The sequence below is a fragment of the Mesoplodon densirostris genome, chromosome 9 (assembly GCF_025265405.1).
Source record: "Mesoplodon densirostris isolate mMesDen1 chromosome 9, mMesDen1 primary haplotype, whole genome shotgun sequence".
Classification (NCBI taxonomy): Eukaryota; Metazoa; Chordata; class Mammalia; order Artiodactyla; family Ziphiidae; genus Mesoplodon; species Mesoplodon densirostris.
In genome coordinates, this window is record NC_082669.1 from 95,080,728 (window position 1) to 95,100,050 (window position 19,323).

The window sequence follows — 19,323 nt, forward strand, 5'->3', positions numbered from 1 at the left end:
TTCCTAGACAGCCCAGGAAACCAGCTGTAATAAATTACTTCCCTATCCCTACTCTGTCCCTAGGACATACTCAAGAAACTAAAGTGAAAGTTATAGTTGTAAATGGCAAGTCATTCCTTCTCCTGCCTGATCTTTATCAATCTGTTACTATATGAACAGTAATTATTTGTCATGTTATATTGGTCAATTAAATAATTTGTTCTGTTTAAAAAGGCTTTGATCAAGCTCCTGTAATGCCTCCTGTTATTCTGCTGGCCCTGAAAATGTGGGTGCGTGTGTGTGTGTGTGTGTGTATTTGTGTTTGTGTGTGTATAAAATCCCTTACTTGAAGGAGTTAATGATCTGGTAGGGATACATACTGATAAACAGATAATATCAATGGAATATGATAACTAATAGAACTGTGTGAAAAACATAACCAGAGGAACAAGTGACCCTGCCTGGAGAATCGAGAAAGACTTTCTGAGCCAGAAAGCATGAATAGTTCAGAAAGAGGAATAAGAGCCATCAAAGGTATAGAATCCTAAAACACCATAATATGTTTAGGGAATTTGCTTTAAAAGGGTGGCAGGTCAAAGGGCCCAGAGTTGCGGAAGAGAGAAGTTGGAGAGGAAGGAGAAAGTGATGAAAGATGGAGAAAAACTGAAGTGTTGGGCAGAAACCCAAAATCATGGAAAGCCTTGCTAAGGAGGTTCATGGTATAAGCAATGGGAAACATTGATACTGTTTTTACAAGTAATTGACATAGTCAAATTTTGTGTCTTAGATAAATAACTGTTTAATGTATATTTAATTAGCTAAATATGGAAAATTGAAGTAAGGTAGGGGCCAGGCATTGAGGCAAAGACATCAGTTAGGAGATTACTGCAGTAGTCCATGGAAGAGATGAGGGCTCCACCAAGAAAGTGAGCAGATATAGAAACAACAAAATATATTAAGAAAACATTTAGGAAATAAAGTTGGCAGAAATTATTCCTTGCTGAGGGGAGTGAGAGAGGAGAGAGAGGAGATTACTCTCAGTATTTGCAGCTGAGATTTCCTAGATTTATATACCAGCAACAGAAAGAGAATTCAGGATAAAGAGCAGATGCTAAAGATAGACTTCAGTTTTGAACACATTGCATTTGAGAGGCCTGCAGGATGTACAGTAAAGATAGCTTGCAGACGGTTGATCGAATGTAGTTTAGGAGTCAACAATTCCAAGATAATAGCAAAAACCATGAAAATTGATGAGCTCACACAGAGAGAGCATATAGAATGACAAGCAAGGGAGACCAATGGAGAAAAAAATCCCTGGGAACCCCAGCATTTATGGGTGCGCTAAAGGAAGAGGATCCAGTGAAGGAAATTATTAAAACAATGGCAGAGGGCTTCCCTGGTGGCGCAGTGGTTGAGAGTCCGCCTGCCGATGCAGGGGACACGGGTTCGTGCCCCGGTCCGGGCAGATCCCACATGCCACAGAGTGGCTGGGCCTGTGAGCCATGGCCACTGAGCCTGTGCATCCGGAGCCTGTGCTCCGCAACAGGAGAGGCCACAACAGTGAGAGGCCCACATACAACAACAGCAACAACAACAACAAAAAAAACACAACGGCAGAGAGATGAAAGGACACCCAGAGAATTTTGGTGCCCTACAAGCCAAAAGAAAACAGAATTTCAAGAAGGAAATGGGTAGTCCTGTGGAATGTAGCAGAGAGCCTTTCTGAGGGTAGGATGGAGGGTAGGATTGAAAAGTGCCCAGTGGATTTGGCAATTAGGATACCACTGGTGACTATTATCATAATAATTATCTAATAAACAGGTGAAAGCAGAAATCAGATTATGGCACATGAAAGAATTAATGGAAGGCAAGACTATGGAGAAAGCAAATGCTGACAGTCCTTTTGAAGTCTTAATAAGAATCTGAGGGACGTCCTTGGTGGCGCAGTGGTTAAGAATCTGCCTGCCGATGCACTGGACACGGATTCAAGCCCTGGTCCGGGAGGATCCCACATGCCATGGAGCAATTAAGCCTGCGTGCCACAACTACTGAAGCGCACGCTCTAGAGCCCGTGAGCCACAACTACTGAGCCCACATGCCACAACTACTGAAGCCCGCACGCCTAGAGCCTGTGCTCCACAACAAGAGAAGCCACCACAATGAGAAACCCGCACACTGCAACCAAGAGTAGCCCCTGCTCGCCGCAACCAGAGAAAGCCCACACACAGCAGCAAAGACCCAATGCAGCCAAAAATAAATAAATAAATAAATAAAATATTTTTTAAAAAAAAGAATCTGAATTGCTCAAGAGAGGAGTTAAGAGAGTGGGAAGGACAAAGGGCCTGGGGAGCACAGCATGAATTTGGGAAAGTTGCTGAGGAAGAGAAAGGAACTAGCCAAGTCCTAGTGAAGGATTGACAGGTGGTAGTGAAGATTTTGGGGGGATTAAAATCCAGAAAATGTTAGTGGCAACAGTCTGTACTTTGTTCTGTTTTCCTGTCAAAAGATGAGTCGCAGAATTAGCCCAGGATTAGATCAGATTGCCACAGAAGAATCTACCTAGAGGGTCATTGGCCAGACAGTGGCATTGGCATATGGCCACCTCCAGCCACAAGCAAGGCTGGGAATGCAGACATTTAGCTTCTCATAGTCTACTGTGGAGTGAACAAGAGAGCATTGGCCATATCTGTTGGTTCAGCTAACAAGCAGTGTCTGCCCCAGAGACCAAGGTTCAGCATCCTCATATAAACCCACCAATTTAGCACAGAAAGCCACAGTCACATTGCCACAAATAGTTAGGCATCTCAAAGATGCATGCTTTTATACAGTGGTTGTAAGAGGAACAAGGATACTTTGAATGATCTGATGTGCCCCATCCCCAGTAGTAGAAAAACAGCTCAAAGTGCGTATCTTAGTAAAATAATCAAGTACTAATATTGTTAAAGCCTAATATATGTGGGCTTCGCCAATGTGAAGAGCAATCCCTGAGATAAATATACAGCCATGAACCTCTGAAAGAGTGTGTGTGTATGTGTGTGGGTGTCCAGTAACCTCCTATCTTGACTATAATCTCCCAAGCAGATTCACTCAGCATTGCTTTTTTGTAAATTTCCATTTGACATTTGAGAGCTAGGTAATTGTTTTGTGTTGGCTTTGCCATGCTCAGCACTTCTTTTCTCAGTATATTCCTTCTTGTTAAGAAAACTTCATAAATTTCAGAGAGTCCTGAGGAATTCTCAGACCAGCTTTTCAGTGGAGCCCTGGGCATCAGTTTTCATGTGCTTTACTAAAATGTTATTTTTGCTGTAGATTACAGTCAAGCTAAAAGTACAGCATGCTGCTATTCTAAACTACTTCTACCTCCCCTCTACCTTGCAAGTTTTATGTAGACTGCTTTCCTGGCTATTAACTTACTCTACTTGGATTTTTTTTTTTTTTTTAATTTGCAGAGTTTGGCCAGTCAGCTGCTACACATGATGAAATTACGTATTTCTGTAAGAAGAAAGGGAATGTTTTTTAACTTGGTGAAATTTGTCCAAAATGCCTTTGGTAGGTTGGGAGATTAGTATAGCCTTAGACCTTGGACCATGAGCCCAGTTTCCTTAGGGTCTGATTTCCTCTTTTTTATTTATTTATTTATTTAAAATTATTTATTTATTTATTTATTTATTTATGGCTGCACTGGGTCTTCGTTGCTGTGTGTGGGCTTTCTCTAGTTGCGGAGAGCTGGGGCTACTCTTCGTTGCGGTGCGTGGGCCTCTCATTGCGGTGGCTTCTCTTGTTGCAGAGCATGGGCTCTAACGCGCAGGCTCAGTAGTTGTGGCGCACAGGCTTAGTTGCTCCACGGCATGTGGGATCTTCCCAGACCAGGGCTTGAACCCGTGTCCCCTGCACTGGCAGGCAGATTCTTAACCACTGCACCACCAGTGAAGCCCCTTTCCCTTTTTTTATTGATATATACGTTGCTCTTCATGGCACAGGTAGTGTCACGCAACAGAGGAATCAAAAGCGCTAAAATGCCTTGAAATATTAGACTAGTGTTACTTATAGTTGCTTTCATCCAGTCTGCCAAAAGAAAACATTATGAAGGCAGTAATCTCACCTTGCAGTCAAACAACTTGAATAATGATAGCATTAGAAGGAAAGCAGTGTCTACATCCAGTCCTGCAGACCAAGTTAGCGAACATCTCGGACGATGCCAAGGCTGGTAATAAGTTTAATCCATCACTATATTTCCTTCCTCCTTACACGTCAGTTCCCTTGAACAAAATTCTTTTTTTGTGTGCGTTTGCCATGATATTTTAATTTATTGAAGTCTGTTTCCACCGAGGAGAACTTAACCTTTTAATTCTTGACGTTCTCTCCAGGCTCGTCTCTGTGCTTGGCTGAGCCTAGGAATAGATGCAGCTCTGAAAGCCCACAACTGCAGATACGCCTTCCACTACATATGTTGACGCCCTGCTCTGTAAGGTGGACACCTCCCAAGTTAGCCAGTAGTGCCTCGCCAAATCCCATGTCCCCTAAGTCCAGGGAGCCCTTCATCCAATGACACTGCATCCTCTGAGAAGGAGAAGAATTTTCACATGGGAAAGCAAAAGATACTAATAAATGGAAATTGAACCTCAAGGTGGATGGAATTATCTTTTAAGTACGTTGTTGCTATAATTAAGCTTAGGACTCTTAACCTGGACAAATCACTTGCTAAAGAATAATTAGTACTTGTGTTTATTATTTATATTAATATTCAGTGAGTTTTATGTGCTATTGTCCGAAGTATTTTATCTACATTAACCCATTCAATACTCCCAACAGCTGTAACTTATTCAGTGTTCCCAACAACCTTCTGAAGGTATGTTATCTCCATTTTACAGAAGAGACTGAGGCGGAAAGAATTTGTCATTAGCTCTTGGTCACAATAATAAGTAAATAGTGGAGACGGGACTCAAGGCCAGGCTTTGAGGCTCTAGAGAACTCAAAGAACTTTTGAATTAAATTTCCAAATTATTGTTGATGATCTTTGAGAAATTATGGGGAACTGGATACACAACAGAAGTCTAGACATAAGGAAATGTAGTTCACATTTTTGCTATTTAGTATTTTCCTGTAGAAAATGGCCAAATGCTATTAAATATTTTATCAATTACTTGCAAAAGATAGAGAAGGTAGGTTTATCAAATTTTCCAAAAAGACCTTTTTAGGGCTTTTAGCCAATTGTAAGTAAGCTCTGTTTGAGTTAAAGAGAATGCAGCACATCCTGTTCCCTCGCCCCACACCACCCCAGGAGATTCTAGGCTTACACGCAAGGAGCATGGCTTCTACAACAAGGGAATTGATCACTCTTTCTAGACAGGTCAGACCACTCTGTGGTATTTATTATGTTTGGTCCTAAGTCCCACATTTCAAGGGAAATATAGAGCAATTGGAATTTTTTTTTTGGTGAATTATGAGAATTATAAAATGACTCAGTTGGATTATTTGGAGAATAGTTGAAAGTCTGGGGACATTTAGCCCAAAAAGGAGAAGACTTCAGGGAAGCCAAAAGAGATACCTTTAGTACCTGAAGTACTGACACAAGTTAAGAGTGATTGTTAAGTTGGCAGATCCAGGGCCAATGATTAGACGTCAATGACAGCAGACATGGCTTGATGTAAGATGGTCGTATCTTTCTTAGATGGAATGGGGGCCACAAGAGGAATTGAGTTTCCTTTCACAAACATTTGTGTGGGTGTGCAACCAGAAGCTGAACAGCCACTTGAAGATGTACACATAACACAAGCATAGACCACATGGTTGGGCTAGATTACTAAGTTCACTTCCAACTCTGAGTTCCTGTTTCTGTCATTCTGTGAATTGATGCAAGACAATCAGCTGGGCTTTTATGTTTAATCAAGTACCGAAATAGTCTGTCATGTCTCAGATGTCTGATGCTGCCAACACTAGCCTTAGCCAAATTGATAAAAACAACATGATGAACAACAAAATCATATGTCATTTCAAAAAATATCTGTAGGCATCTAATGAAATGATTGGTGTTTTGTCCTCACCCCTTCTTTCAGATCTGTCTCCTGCTCAAGATAACCACGTGAACGTGGATCTCCCACCAGTGTCAGAGCAGATCGTGCAGACTCTGAGCGAACTTGCAAAATCTTTCCAGGATATGGCTGACCGCTGCTTGCTCGTCCTACACCTGGAAGTCAGGTATGACACAGCCAAGCACAAGACTGTGATTTAATTGCACTGTGAGTCAAAAATCACTCGCTTATGTCTGGAGAGTATCACTATCATTTTTGGTTCGTATTATAGATGTCCTTTTTTTACACTGAAAATGATTTTTAGTGTTAGTCACTGTTAAAGTTTTTAAGCACATGGTGTATTGTGAATATGGTGGTTTGGAGTTTGTATGGCCTATGACATCAGAATGATCTAGATTGGAATGTCTAGACCAGATGGCTAGGCCATCTTAAGTCAGTTAATTAACTTTACTAACTCAGTTTCCTCCTCTTAAAAATAGGAACAGTAATTTCTATCTTAGAGATTTTATAAATGAAATGATAAGTAATATGTACAATGCCTGCCACAGAGTAAGTGCTCAAAATATGGTAGCTTTTCGACTATGATGACTTTATTGCCATTGATATTTTTAGTAAGGTACTATGCTAATCTATACTAAGAAGGGAGTATACAGATGCCAGAACCACGATCCCTTTCTTTAAGAACCTAAACCCGGGACTTCTCCGGTGGCGCAGTAGATAAGACTCCACGCTCCCAGTGCAGGGGGCCCAAGTTTGATCCCTGGTCAGGGAACTAGATCCCACATTCATGCTGCTACTAAGAGTTCACACGTCACAACTAAGAAGCTGGCAAGCCGCAACTAAGGAGCCCTGGAGCTGCAACTAAGGAGCCCACCTGCCGCAACTAATACCCTGTGCAACCAAATAAAGAAATAAATACTAAAAAAAAAAAAGAACCTAAAACCCAATTGAAGACGTTAAGTTCAATCATAATTCAAGAAGTTTCCAAGATATGATATTCTTGGACTCTTGCTTCTTCCCCTGAAGTGTAGAATATTCTGATTAGCTTTGGTAGACTCTATTATCACACCTCTGGAAATGGTAGGAAGAAAAGACTAGAAAGTCTCCAATCATTTATTTATTCATTCAGTAAATATTTATTGAGTGCCGTCTTTGTTCCAGACAGTGGTCTAAGAATTGGGATACAACAATGACAAAAACACTCAAGGTCCCTACTTTCATAGAGCTACATTCTAAATGGGGTGAACAGCCAGTGAGTAAATAAAAAGGGAAATTTCAGCTTAGTGTAACTAAAAAAATAAAATAGCAGAATGGAATTAAACCACGGTATCAAATAGAAATATAAAGTGAGCTACACATGTGAACCACATAAATAATTTAAATATTCTAACGGTTCCATTTGAAAATATAGAAACACGTAAATCATAATATATTTTATCCAACCGGGTATATCCAAAATATTATCATTTCAACATGGAATTAACATAAAAATTATTGATCTATTTTGCATTTTTTTGTCCTAAGCCTTTGAAATCTACTGCATCTTTTACGCCACAGCCTGTCAAAATTTGGATTAGTCACATTACAGGTGTTCAGTGGCCACGTGTAGCTATTGTTAGACTGGACAGTGCAGAGAATGGCTAGGGTTGACGAGAAAGGGGGATCTGGTATTTTGTTTCATAGATAAAATGGTCAGGGAAGTTGTGACAAGTTACCAAGAAGGAGCCATCTGTCCAATGACCTAGTGGAAAAGAGTTTCAGGCAGGGAGGGGCACTCACGAGGTCCTGAGACAAAACCAAACTGGCAGATTTGAGGAACAGAGAGGAATCCAGTATGACTGTAGCCCAGTGAATAAGGAGGTGGGGAGGAGTGGAAGGAAAGGTAAAGAGGCGGGCTGGAGCCTGATCACGTGGGGTCATGGATCCCAACTCATTATAGGGTCTTACAGACCACGTGAAGAGTTCAGATTGTTTTATTTTTTTTATTGAAGTGTAGTTGATTTACAGTGTTGTGCCATTCTCTGCTGTACAGCATGAGTTCATATTTTATTCTAAGTGCATCAAGAAGCTATTAGAAGGTTTTAAGAAGGGGGAGTTATTCATTCATGCATTCACTCATCCACATTTTTAAAAGATCACTCTGGCTGTTGTATGCAAAAAAGTTGCAGGGGGGTCAGTTAAGACCAGATATGAGCACCAGAATGACAGAGGTGAAGGCATGAGAAGTGTTGGATTTGGGACATGGTCTCAAGGTAGAGCTGATATATTGATAGATTGGATTGGGTGCAGGACTGGTGGCAGTGAGAGAAAGAAAGGACTCCAGGAAAACCACAGCTTTGGGACCAGGACTCCAGGGAAACCACAGAGCAAAACTGTGTGGATGCCAAGACCATTGAGTGAGGTGAGAAAGACTGAGGGACTGAGAAAGGTTGGGGGAGGGGTAGAAATCAAGAATTCCATTTTGGTGATGTTTGGTTTGAGATGCTTATTAGACATCTGGGTACCAATGTCAAATACACAGTTGGATATATAGTTTTGAAACATCAGGGTCAAAAACCTCAGGATCAGAAAGTGTATAGTAATACATTTTCTTCTGTATTACTGTGAGACATTATTAAAGTTGATAGAGTATTGCCTTTTTGTTTCGAGTCTTTAGTAGATTTAGGTTTTAAAAATGTAATTAGGATTTTGGTTTGTATGTTTGGACTCCTGTTAGAACTTGGCTATCTTGCAGGTGTGCTCAGGCAAAGCTTACTTGATAATGTATTGTTGATGTCACTTCTTTTGTATGCGCTTGCTTTTTTCATTCTTCATTATCTTGTCTGGTGAGTTACTTCTGTATTGCTTGTGAAGACCTTTGAGTAGGGCAACTGAAGTAGCATGGTAGATTTCGAGTCTATTTTACTCAGCATTATTTCTGATCTTATTTCTTACATTCAGTTGTTGAGAAATAAAGACTTTTCCTCTATGATTTCTGATTTGTTTTATGATAAGTTTTAGATTTCTTTTCTATTTATTTACAAGCTGACAGTGAAATAAATCGGGTATTTTCTGTGAATAAGATAAACGCAATCGATGGGGGAAAAAAAACACCCAATAACACTCTGATGCTTCTGTTACCTGGGTTGCATAGAAAAACAAGGGAACATCAAATTAATTACTATCACAGCTCCTGGAATTTATACCATTGGCTGTGTGGGTTCACGGTGTGTTCTTCATTTGGAATTATCAGCTTGTAGTGTAGTTAATTCCAAGTGGGATACTTTCAAGGCATCTTTGCCTTACTCAAAGGTCTTTGAGTAAGATCTTTTCAATCCTTGACCTCTATCCTGCCCTTTTTATTTTTGTACATATTGGCAGTACTGTTCTTAATAATGCTGAACATATTTTAGTCATTGTTTATTAACTTTACAAGAAACCATTCAATGCTGTAACACCTAATGCTATATCTCCTTCATCATTAGTTTAAAAACAGAAAAGGATCATTTTAAGAATAAATAACAAAAAAAAAGACTGAGTTTTAGAGTCCTGGATGCAGAATTATCTTTCCCTGACTTTAAATGAAAACACTAAACATGCTTATTTTTTCCAAATTAAATTTCCTTATGTCTTCATTTAACATGGTTTCAACATTCAGGTTGCTTTCCTATGAATGTGCTCCAGATTGTCTTTGTTCCTGTTCAAGTATGGTACAAAAAACTAGACAGAACCCTCCATGTTCGGCTCAGATAGTGAATGTTGACACATTTTATTCATTCCTTGTCACAGTAACAAGCTTCTGTTTGTTTGTACAGTTGATGATAGAAAATGAATAAGGAAAATCTCAAATAAAACATTACTGTAGTTGTCCAAAGCTAGAATAGAGGAGATGGCTAAGTGCTCTGGGCACCCACGGTGGGTGACTGTGGAAGAAACCATTAGCGCATAGAAGGCAGAAATCAGGTGTGCCTCCTTCACTGCTCTGGCTCCAGAACCTGGAACAGTCCTGCTGCATAATAAGCACTCAGTGACTCTCGAGAATTAGCTGGTTTGAAATCAAACCCAGATAAAGTAAGTGTGGGTTCCCCAAACAAAACCTGTTGCTCATTAAAAGAAAATGAATTGGTTTGGAGATCATTTTCACTTGGCAGTCCATGACATGTATTTAAGAGATACAAAGACTGCATGGCCAGCATCATCCTTGTCATCATCATCAGCTAAGGTTTGTTTTGTCCCCATCCCGCTGTAAAGGAGAATTAGAACTTAGGCCCTGTGGTCCAGGAGCTGGTACAATGAAGAAGTGGCTAGTTAGGCACTGTCTCTAGCACTTTTACCTGAGAAGCCACTATAATAAGAGAGCACAGATAGAATGGACAAAAAAAACTTAATGGGAAAAAATTAATGGGGAAAGCTAGCAAGTCCAGAACAACTTCAAATGCCAAAAATTTGTCTTATTTCCTCAAATATTTTATATCCATAGCCCATCTTTTTCTTTAACATTGTTAAAGTTAAAACCAAAAAGAGTTCTCCCCACCTGTGTGTCTATCCACACATACTCTTTTTCCTCCTAATAAACACTTTATTTGTTTCACTAAAAAAAAAAAAAAAAGAAAAGGGTTCTCAAATCCAGTAGGTTCTGTGTTGAAGGACCCATCCAAAGAGCATGTGACACTTTACCTGTGTCACTGTAGGTCACATTTAACCACTAAGCAGTGCTTTTTTACAGTTTGAATCATAAGGCATGTGACAACCCCAAGAGATGAAAGACATGGTGAGACCATTAAAAATTGTTGAGGTTTTTTTTTTCTATTTGAACTTTAGAAGAAGAAAATTAAGTTTCCATTTGAGTCTAAGATGCTAAGAATGTCACCTTTATCAGCTGATTTCTCTCACCATCAGGAGGGTTCTAAGTGGGTTGAACAGTAACTGCCTGTCACTGTTGGTATCCTAAGTGTGCACTTTCTGAAAATCAACCATCCCGCTGTGTAATCAGCAATATTTGCAGAAAACCTTAATGCCAAAGTTGTGTTAAGGTCAGCAACAACACGCCAGAATTCAAAAGAAAAAAGAAAAAAAACGTTTTTCTGAATTTGATATTTGCCAATGACTATTTTAATTTCTTTTCATCTCTAATCATTTTGGGAGAGGAAGATAATATCTTAAAACAGTTTTTATCTCTCCTCTCTGCCACTCACGTCAGGATCTCATAAGCACTCACCTCCAATTCATAGTAATTTCCTAAGTAGTCTCTACTTCTAATTTCTACCATTCTCCACCATTAATTCACCCTTTATACTGTGCAGAGTCATCTTGCAAAAGCTCATATCTGATTATATAATTTCACCTCTTAAAATCCTCTTAAGACTCCCTGTGACTTCTCACATAAAGTCCAGAGTCCTTAGACGGCCTCAAAGCTTATGATGACCTGGCCCCTGCCCATCTCCCCAAGCTCACCTCATGCCTCTGTCATGTGATCTGTATGTACTGAAAGGAACTTTTGGTCATTCCTTAAAACTGTCCTCCATTCACACCCTCATGCCTTTGTATTGATACATGGTCTTCCCATCGTCTGAGGTTGTAATGTCTATAATTTACTGTAAAAATACTTTAGCATTAATGGCTTGATTTTATTTTCAACTAAGAGTTACTTAGCTTAAATTTCAACCACAGTAGCAATCAATTTCCCTAGGCATGAATCCCACTCCAGGGTTGATCAACTTTCATTATATCAAAAATGTCACATTCTGGAGGGACTGCAACTGATGCCGTTACTGGTATCCTGATCAAAACCATATACTTTAATAATTAGCACATGAGTGTCAGAATGAGTTTTTATTGGCAAAATTAATCATTAGTTGATTAGCAACTGTTAAGGTGATCACCTATCATGAAAATGAACTAGTAGTCAAGATACTTGGATTCCCTTCCATGAGCAGGTTATAAAAATATAGCACATCCTTTGTAAAACTTAGCTTAAAATGGATCATAGCTCTAAATGTAAAACCTCAAACTATAAAACTCCTAGAAGCAAATATAGGAAGAAATATTTGTAACTTTGTTTGGGCAAAGATTTCTTAAAGCTGACCCCCAGAGTACCACCCATAAAAGAAAAAACTGGTAAATTAAACTTCATCAAAATTTAAAACAATTCTTTGAAAGACATTGTTAAGATGAAAAGACGAGCCAAAGATTGGGAGAAAATGTTTACAAAATGCATGTCAACTTGTATCCAGCATATATAAAGAACTCTCAAAAGTCAATAATAAGAAAACAAGTCAATAAAAAAATAAGGCAAATGATGTGAACACAAACATACATAGATGGCAGGACTTCCCTGGCAGTCTGGTGGGTTGGAACTTCGCCTTCCAATGCAGGGAGTGCAGGTTCGATCCCTGGTCAGGGAGCTGGGATCCCACATGCCCCTTGGCCAAAAAAACAAAGCATAAAACAGAAGCAGTATTGTAACAAGTTCAGTAAAGACTTTTAAAATGGTCCGAATCAAAAAAAAATTATTTAAAAAAAAAGATGTATGGATGGCAAATAAACACATGAAAATATGTCCAGCATCATTAGTCACTAGGAAAATGCAAATTAAAACCACAATGAGACACCACTATACCTCTATTAGAATGACTTAAAAATTTTTTTTTAATTGATAAGCACTTGAGGACATGATCCTAAGAGAAATAAGCTAGACAAAGAAAGACAACTACTGCATGGTATCACTTATATGTGGAATCTTTTTTTTAAAAAAATCACAGAAACAGAGTAGAAAAGTGGTGGCTGGAGAATGAGGGAAATAGGAAGTGGCTGGTAAAAGGGTACAGATTTCAGCTCTAAGATAAATAAGGTCTGAGGATCTAATGTAAACCAGAATGACTATAGTTGATAACACTGTATTGTATAATTGAAATTTGCTGAGAGAGTAGTACTTCATGTTCTCATTGTTATAAAACAGAAACTAACACACCATTGTAAAGCAATTATACTTCAATAAAGATGTTAAAAAAAAAGGCTAAATATGTGAGGTGATGGGTATGTTAATTAACTAGATGAAGGGAATCCTTTCACAGGGTGTACATATATCAAATTACCATGGCATACACTAAATATCTTATAATTTAATGTCAATTATACCTCCATAAAGCTTAAATAAAAAAAAAACTGACAGCAGTAAGTGCTTTTGAGGATGTGGGGCAACTGGAACTCTTGTACGTTGGTAGTAGGAAAGCAAAATAGCACGGCTGCTTTGGAAAACAGTTTGACAGTTTCTTATAAAATTAAACGTATATTTACCATATGATGCAGCAATCCCACTTGTAGATATTTACCCAAGAAAAAGGAAATTTTATATTTATACAAAAACCTATACACGAAGCAGCTTTATTCATAATCACCCCAAACTGGAAACAACCCAGATGTTAGCTGGTGAAGGGTTAAATGGTAGCACATCCATATGCAGGAGGCCACTCAGCAATAACAAGGAATGAACAGCAACATGGATAAATCTCAGATTGAAAGAAGCCAAACCCCAAAGGCTGCATGCTGTATGATTGCATTTATATGGCATTCTGGAAGAGACAGAACTGTGGGGACTGAAAATAGAGCTGTGGCTGCAAGAGCCTTGGTGTATAAGAAGGGGTTGACTTCAAGGGTGGCACAAGGGAATTCTGGAGGTGATGGTATTGTTCCATAATTTGATTATGCTGATGCTTATACAACTGGTTGCATTTGTCAAAACTCATAAAACTGTACACTAAAATGGGTGAATTTATTGTTTGTAAATTATCTGTCAATAAACCTGACTTAAAAAAAGAAAAATTGGGCCTCCCTGGTGGCGCAGTGGTTGAGAGTCCGCCTGCCGATGCAGGGGACGCGGGTTCGTGCCCCGGTCTGGGAGGATCCCACGTGCCGCGGAGCAGCTGGGCCCGTGAGCCATGGCCGCTGGGCCTGCGCGTCCGGAGCCTGTGCTCCGCAAGGGGAGAGGCCACAACAGTGAGAGGCCCACGTACTGCAAAAAAAAAAAAAAAAAAAAAAAAAGAAAAATTATGGTTAAGCCTATAATTGCATCATTAGGGATGATGCCCAAGGCTGTGGCTGTTTGTTTAGGAATATTTCTTGTTACCTGATGCCAACTCTAAGCATAACAGAATCCTAACTCTGAATTGTCATCATGTCTACTTCCAGTCAACCTTCCATGTCAAGATCAGACAGAGAACCTAAAACAATCACTAAGCTTACAGAACAACCTGTTTCAACTATGCCTGCCAATGGATGGTGCAGGGGTTTTGTATGTTTGTTTTTAATAAATACCTGTATGAATGGTAGAATTCTTTGGCCTGAAACGTCTTTTATTACAGCTTAATACAGGGGTTATGGAGTAGCCAATCCTTACCCATCTCAGAGTTCCTTGGCAGTTAGTGATACCTACCAAAAAGAACCTAAGAGTTTTACATTATCAGACTGACTCGGGGCATTTCAACATAGGAATGTACTCCTTCCTCAAGCTCACTCAGATATGTCCGCTATGACAGGTTTCACCTCCTGTTCTGAACCTTTCCTCTGCAAACTTCCATGGCACCCTGGGTACACATGCTCCTGAGTGAGAAACTGTCATCTTTTGGTCATTTTTTTCTTGGTCATCCCCATTAGGCTGTGGAGTTTTTAATGGCACAAACTGTGTCTTGCATTCCCAGGGCCTAGCACAATTTCTAACACATGCATACGTGTTCAGTAAGTGTTTTGGTTAAGTAATAGATTAACAATAATAAATATAATATTGCCAGTCCCTGTGCTCTATACTCTTTCTATGTAGTAGCTCCTCGGAGCACCTTATGAGGTATGTGTTGTTATCATCCCCATTTTACAGATAAGGAAACTGAGGCCTAGAGAGAGAAAGTAACTGGCCTGAAGTCACATAGCTAGTAAATGGCAATTGAAACCAAAGTTTCAAAGATCTGTGACCTCTGCCTCTCATTTTCACTACAACAGTATCTGCTTGAAAGAGATAATGCTTTTCACTCTAGGCAAACAGTCTTGTCGTGGAAAGGATTTTAGAGCTCACGTACTCTGCACCCCCAATGTATGGATTAAACAAGCGAGGATCACAGAAGCTGACTTGTTTGAGATCACTCACTTTTTCTATAGAATAACTTAGAAGGCTTTCTGGTGAAAAGGGGGAGGGATACATAAAAATGTACAGGGCCACTGCTGTCTTAAATTTTTGGGTGCTCTTCACAAGAAGATGGTTATTTGCATCAGAAAGGGTTATTCCTAACTGCTTTCCCCATCTCTCTCCCTTTCAGGGTTCACTGTTTCCACTATCTCATCCCTCTTGCGAAGGAGGGGAACTATGCCATTGTTGCTAATGTGGAAAGTATGGATTATGACCCTCTGGTGGTCAAGCTCAACAAAGACATCAGCGCCATTGAGGAGGCCATGAGTGCCAGCCTCCAGCAGCACAAGTTCCAGTATATATTTGAAGGTCAGACCCTGCCTCTGTCCCTGGGAGTTTGGGAGGAAGGAAAGGTGAAGGTTTTCCTGATTTTCCCTATTCCTGAAGTTCAGAACTTGTAGGAAAAGGTGGTTGATTTTTTGTTTGTTTTTCCTTTTGGATTAAAGCTGCAGTACCTAGCCTCTGCGTGTGTGTCTAGGTAGGCAACAATATGGCTTCCATCCGCTCCTTCTTCATAAGGAGATTTAATCCGAGATAAGGCAGATGGCAGCCAGGCTGCCCCCTTGACATGCTGCTCATGAGAGCTGGGTAAATGTGTGGAGTGGACCACAGATTAACTCAAGAGAAACTCATAAAGGAAAAAGAAACACACACACACCATACAGAGACAACCCTGAAAGATCCCCTCATTGGCTAAAATTATCACTGGAAGGGGAAGTTTTCTCTCAGAGAATGAGTTGTTGTCTGAACAAAACAGAAACCTCTGATGAGCAGCAGTTTTAAGAAGGCTGCATCCATAAATGCCTTCAGGGTCAAGCAAGTAAGGAAGGGTGTGAAAGACAGTCCTTTCCAAAGGCATTCGCCTTCAACATTTAAAAAAATGCACCGCCAGCCAAATCATTTTCATGATGAATCCCTCCAAAGGACCCCTCTTAGGATTTCAAATTATATCCCCTTTTTTTCTTGTTCTGCTTGGTTTATATGTGGATTTGGGGGCCAGAAGTATCTGTGGCATCTCACAGAATTGAGCCAGTGTTATTTAAAACAATTAAGAAGGTATTTAGTGCAAAGGATTGTGGCAGCCTAAAGATGGAAAGAGAGTGTCAACCCATGACCATGTCTTGCTTTATGAAATGGTTCTGTTCTAGCAAATGTGGACCCCTTGCCCCCTAAAAAAATTCTGTTTACCCATTAAATTATAGTGATGGAGATCTGTTCTGAAGGAGAGTATCCCTAAAAGACTTTAGCCAGAAAGTATGAAAAGGTTAGCTATTAGCCCCATGGCTCTGTGAATTGGAGACTGCAGCCATACTCTGTAGCTTGATGGTACAGGGCACATCTAAGAAATCACTTTCCTGACTACACAGAATTCCCCTCGGGCTCTTGACAGTGGCTCTTCCAAGCCCCACATATCAACATTCACATCCCAGAGGTTTCCTCATTTTGACCAGACATTTCTTAACATCTAACTCTGCTGGGCAGCAACATCTTCTTGAGAACAGGTATAATCCTCTGACATAGAAGGGATTTTAACTATAAAAAAAAATCATAAATTTGAGGATTCCTATTTAAAAAGCTAGCTATCCCTCTGTGATATCACTTTCTAAATTCAAAAGATATAACATTGAGTTTCCCAAGTTGGGGAGGTGGCAGTGGTCTCAGTCTTCTTGGTGTGTCAAGAAGGAGTATTTTATTTTATTATTTTTTAAGGAGTATTTTAATCACAGATATTGTTTCGAATTCCTGATGTATAGTGATAATACAAAGCAGCCAACTTTTAATTGGTTTATTATTATAATTGCTTATACTTAATTGGTGTATACATTTATTTCTTTATTTATTATTCTCTACAAGCATTGCATTGCCTCATAGCCTACACATAGGGCAGGCCACACTAAAGCACTGCAGAACAAAATTCTGCGTGAAGTTACGGGCTCAGGAGAATCACAGCAAAATAACCTACAAAGATTGTTCACATAAACTGTCTTGCTTTAAATGTAAAATCCATGTGTATGTTTCTTTCCCTTCGAGTGAAAAGCTTTTTACTTCGCTTTCAAATAGTAGCACATACACGCGAATTTGTGGTCTTGAAGCAACACTGGGTGAGTGTAGCTGAAGCAAGAGACAGTGCCTTCTCCTGTCCTTCTTCTATATTTATCCGAATCAAGGGAAAACTCATTCTGAAGACAGAAGGAGCCATTGACCCTGAAATTATGCCCTGAGACAAAAATAGTAGGCCGCTTGTGACTCGTCAGACTAACTTTAGAATTCTGGGGAGAACATCTTGCCAGAGTCCAACTTTGTAAGAATAAGAGAAAAAGAAGGAAGAGAGGTTTACTTATTTCCAAGTATTTAGAATTAAAGTCTAACTTCTAAGAATGGTAACCCACATGCGCCTTGGGTTGTTCTCAACCAGCATTCCTCAACTTCATTACCTAGGATAACCTGAACGGGACCTCCTAGTTTGTTGATGTACTACCCAGCCCTTTGCTGAATTTCATAGACCTTAAGACAGTCCTTTGGCGATGAGAACAAATCACTTACGATACCCCAGAGAAGTGCACAGGTGTCTTGTAGGAGCTCCACAGTTACTGCATGATATGCTTTTCCTTTGCACTTTGTTTCTGATTGCATTCTCTCCAGTTACTACTTTAGAAGTACACTCCATTGTCAGTGTTGAGGTGTAGTAACATTAATGCCAATAGCCCATTTTCTTATTTTTACTTACGTAGGTTGCCAATCAACTTTTGAGCCAAAAGTACACCCCTACCTGTTTTGTAGGAGGAAAAGGAGACCAAACAGATCATCATATTTACCTGTGTTCTTCTCCGCTTTAAAATAACTGTACAGAAAAACAAGAGTTCTTTGCACTTCAGTAGTTTAAAACAACCTGGCATGTACTCTAAGCCCTGGAATGGTGGCTTTAACTGTATATGGTAGTGCTGGAGCTGCAGATATACCAGGTTTTTTGCCAGCAGAAAGTCTCCCCATTTGTAACTACTTGGGCACTGTGTAAATACTCTGAAATCATTGTAAGATCAGCTGGTCCAACCATCAGAAATAAGTTTTCCTCGGTCATTTAAATTTTCTGATCAGTAGAAGAGAGAAATCCTGTGTCGGTTTATGCAAGATGGCACTAATCCGTCTTCTCTTTCCTCCCCACTGCCCTGTGCTGATCCCTCAGGCCTAGGACACCTGATCTCCTGCATCCTTATTAACGGCGCCCAGTACTTCAGGCGCATCAGTGAGTCTGGCATCAAGAAGATGTGTAGGAACATTTTTGTCCTTCAGCAGAATTTGACCAACATCACCATGTCTCGGGAGGCAGACCTGGACTTTGCAAGGTAGGAGGAAAGATTGGGCTCAGTTCCTGTACCAAAGCCAAGGCCTCATTGTCTATCAAGTCATTTTTAAAAATGGGTTCTTAGTACTTAAAAACTTAGTTTAAAAAAAAATGAGGGCTTCCCTTGTGGCACAGCGGTTGAGAGTCCGCCTGCCGATGCAGGGGACACGGGTTCATGCCCCGGTCCGGGAAGAGCCCACATGCCGCGGAGCGGCTGGGCCCGTGAGCCATGACTGCTGAGCCTGTGCGTCCGGAGCCTGTGCTCTGCGACGGGAGAGGCCACAGTGGTGAGAGGCCTGCATACCGAAAAAAAAAAAAAAAAAAAAAAATGAAACAGAAGTGATGGATGTTAATTAAACTTATTGTGATGATCATTTCACAATATATGCATATATTGAATTATTATGTTGTACATCTGAAACTAATATGTCAATTATAGATCAATTTCAAAAAAAGGAAAAAAATGGAACAAATAGATGTACTTTGGTTGTAGAGAAGGTAATTCTCTGAAATTCTATTGGATGTTTAACAATTCTTAAACAGGTAATTTTTCCTATTGTCTAACCTAAGTTCTTTTACTACAGAACTTTAGTAACTTTATTTTCTAATTGTTAAAGTAATATATACTCATTGCATAAAATATGTAACATAAAATATAAAGAAGAATATATAAACATTAGTCATAAACTTTTAATCTAGAGACTATGATATTTGTTATACTTTCTCCTGGTTTTTGTACATGTGCTGTGTGTCTAGGTGAGTTTTCTCATGGTCATGCATATCATTTCTCTTTACAAAGTTGTTAATGGGTTTCT

The 19,323-nt window shown here is 39.7% G+C and overlaps 1 protein-coding gene across 1 annotated transcript in view; it reads left to right on the plus strand.

The window, feature by feature from the left end:
• Positions 1–19,323, plus strand: part of EXOC4 (exocyst complex component 4) — an 828,650-nt gene that overhangs the window by 751,252 nt on the left and 58,075 nt on the right. Inside the window, exons 15-17 of the mRNA XM_060108317.1 lie at positions 6,036–6,177; positions 15,296–15,474; positions 18,350–18,509. Of these exons, the coding sequence (XP_059964300.1) occupies positions 6,036–6,177; positions 15,296–15,474; positions 18,350–18,509 (481 nt within the window). The remainder of the gene's footprint in view (positions 1–6,035; positions 6,178–15,295; positions 15,475–18,349; positions 18,510–19,323) is intronic.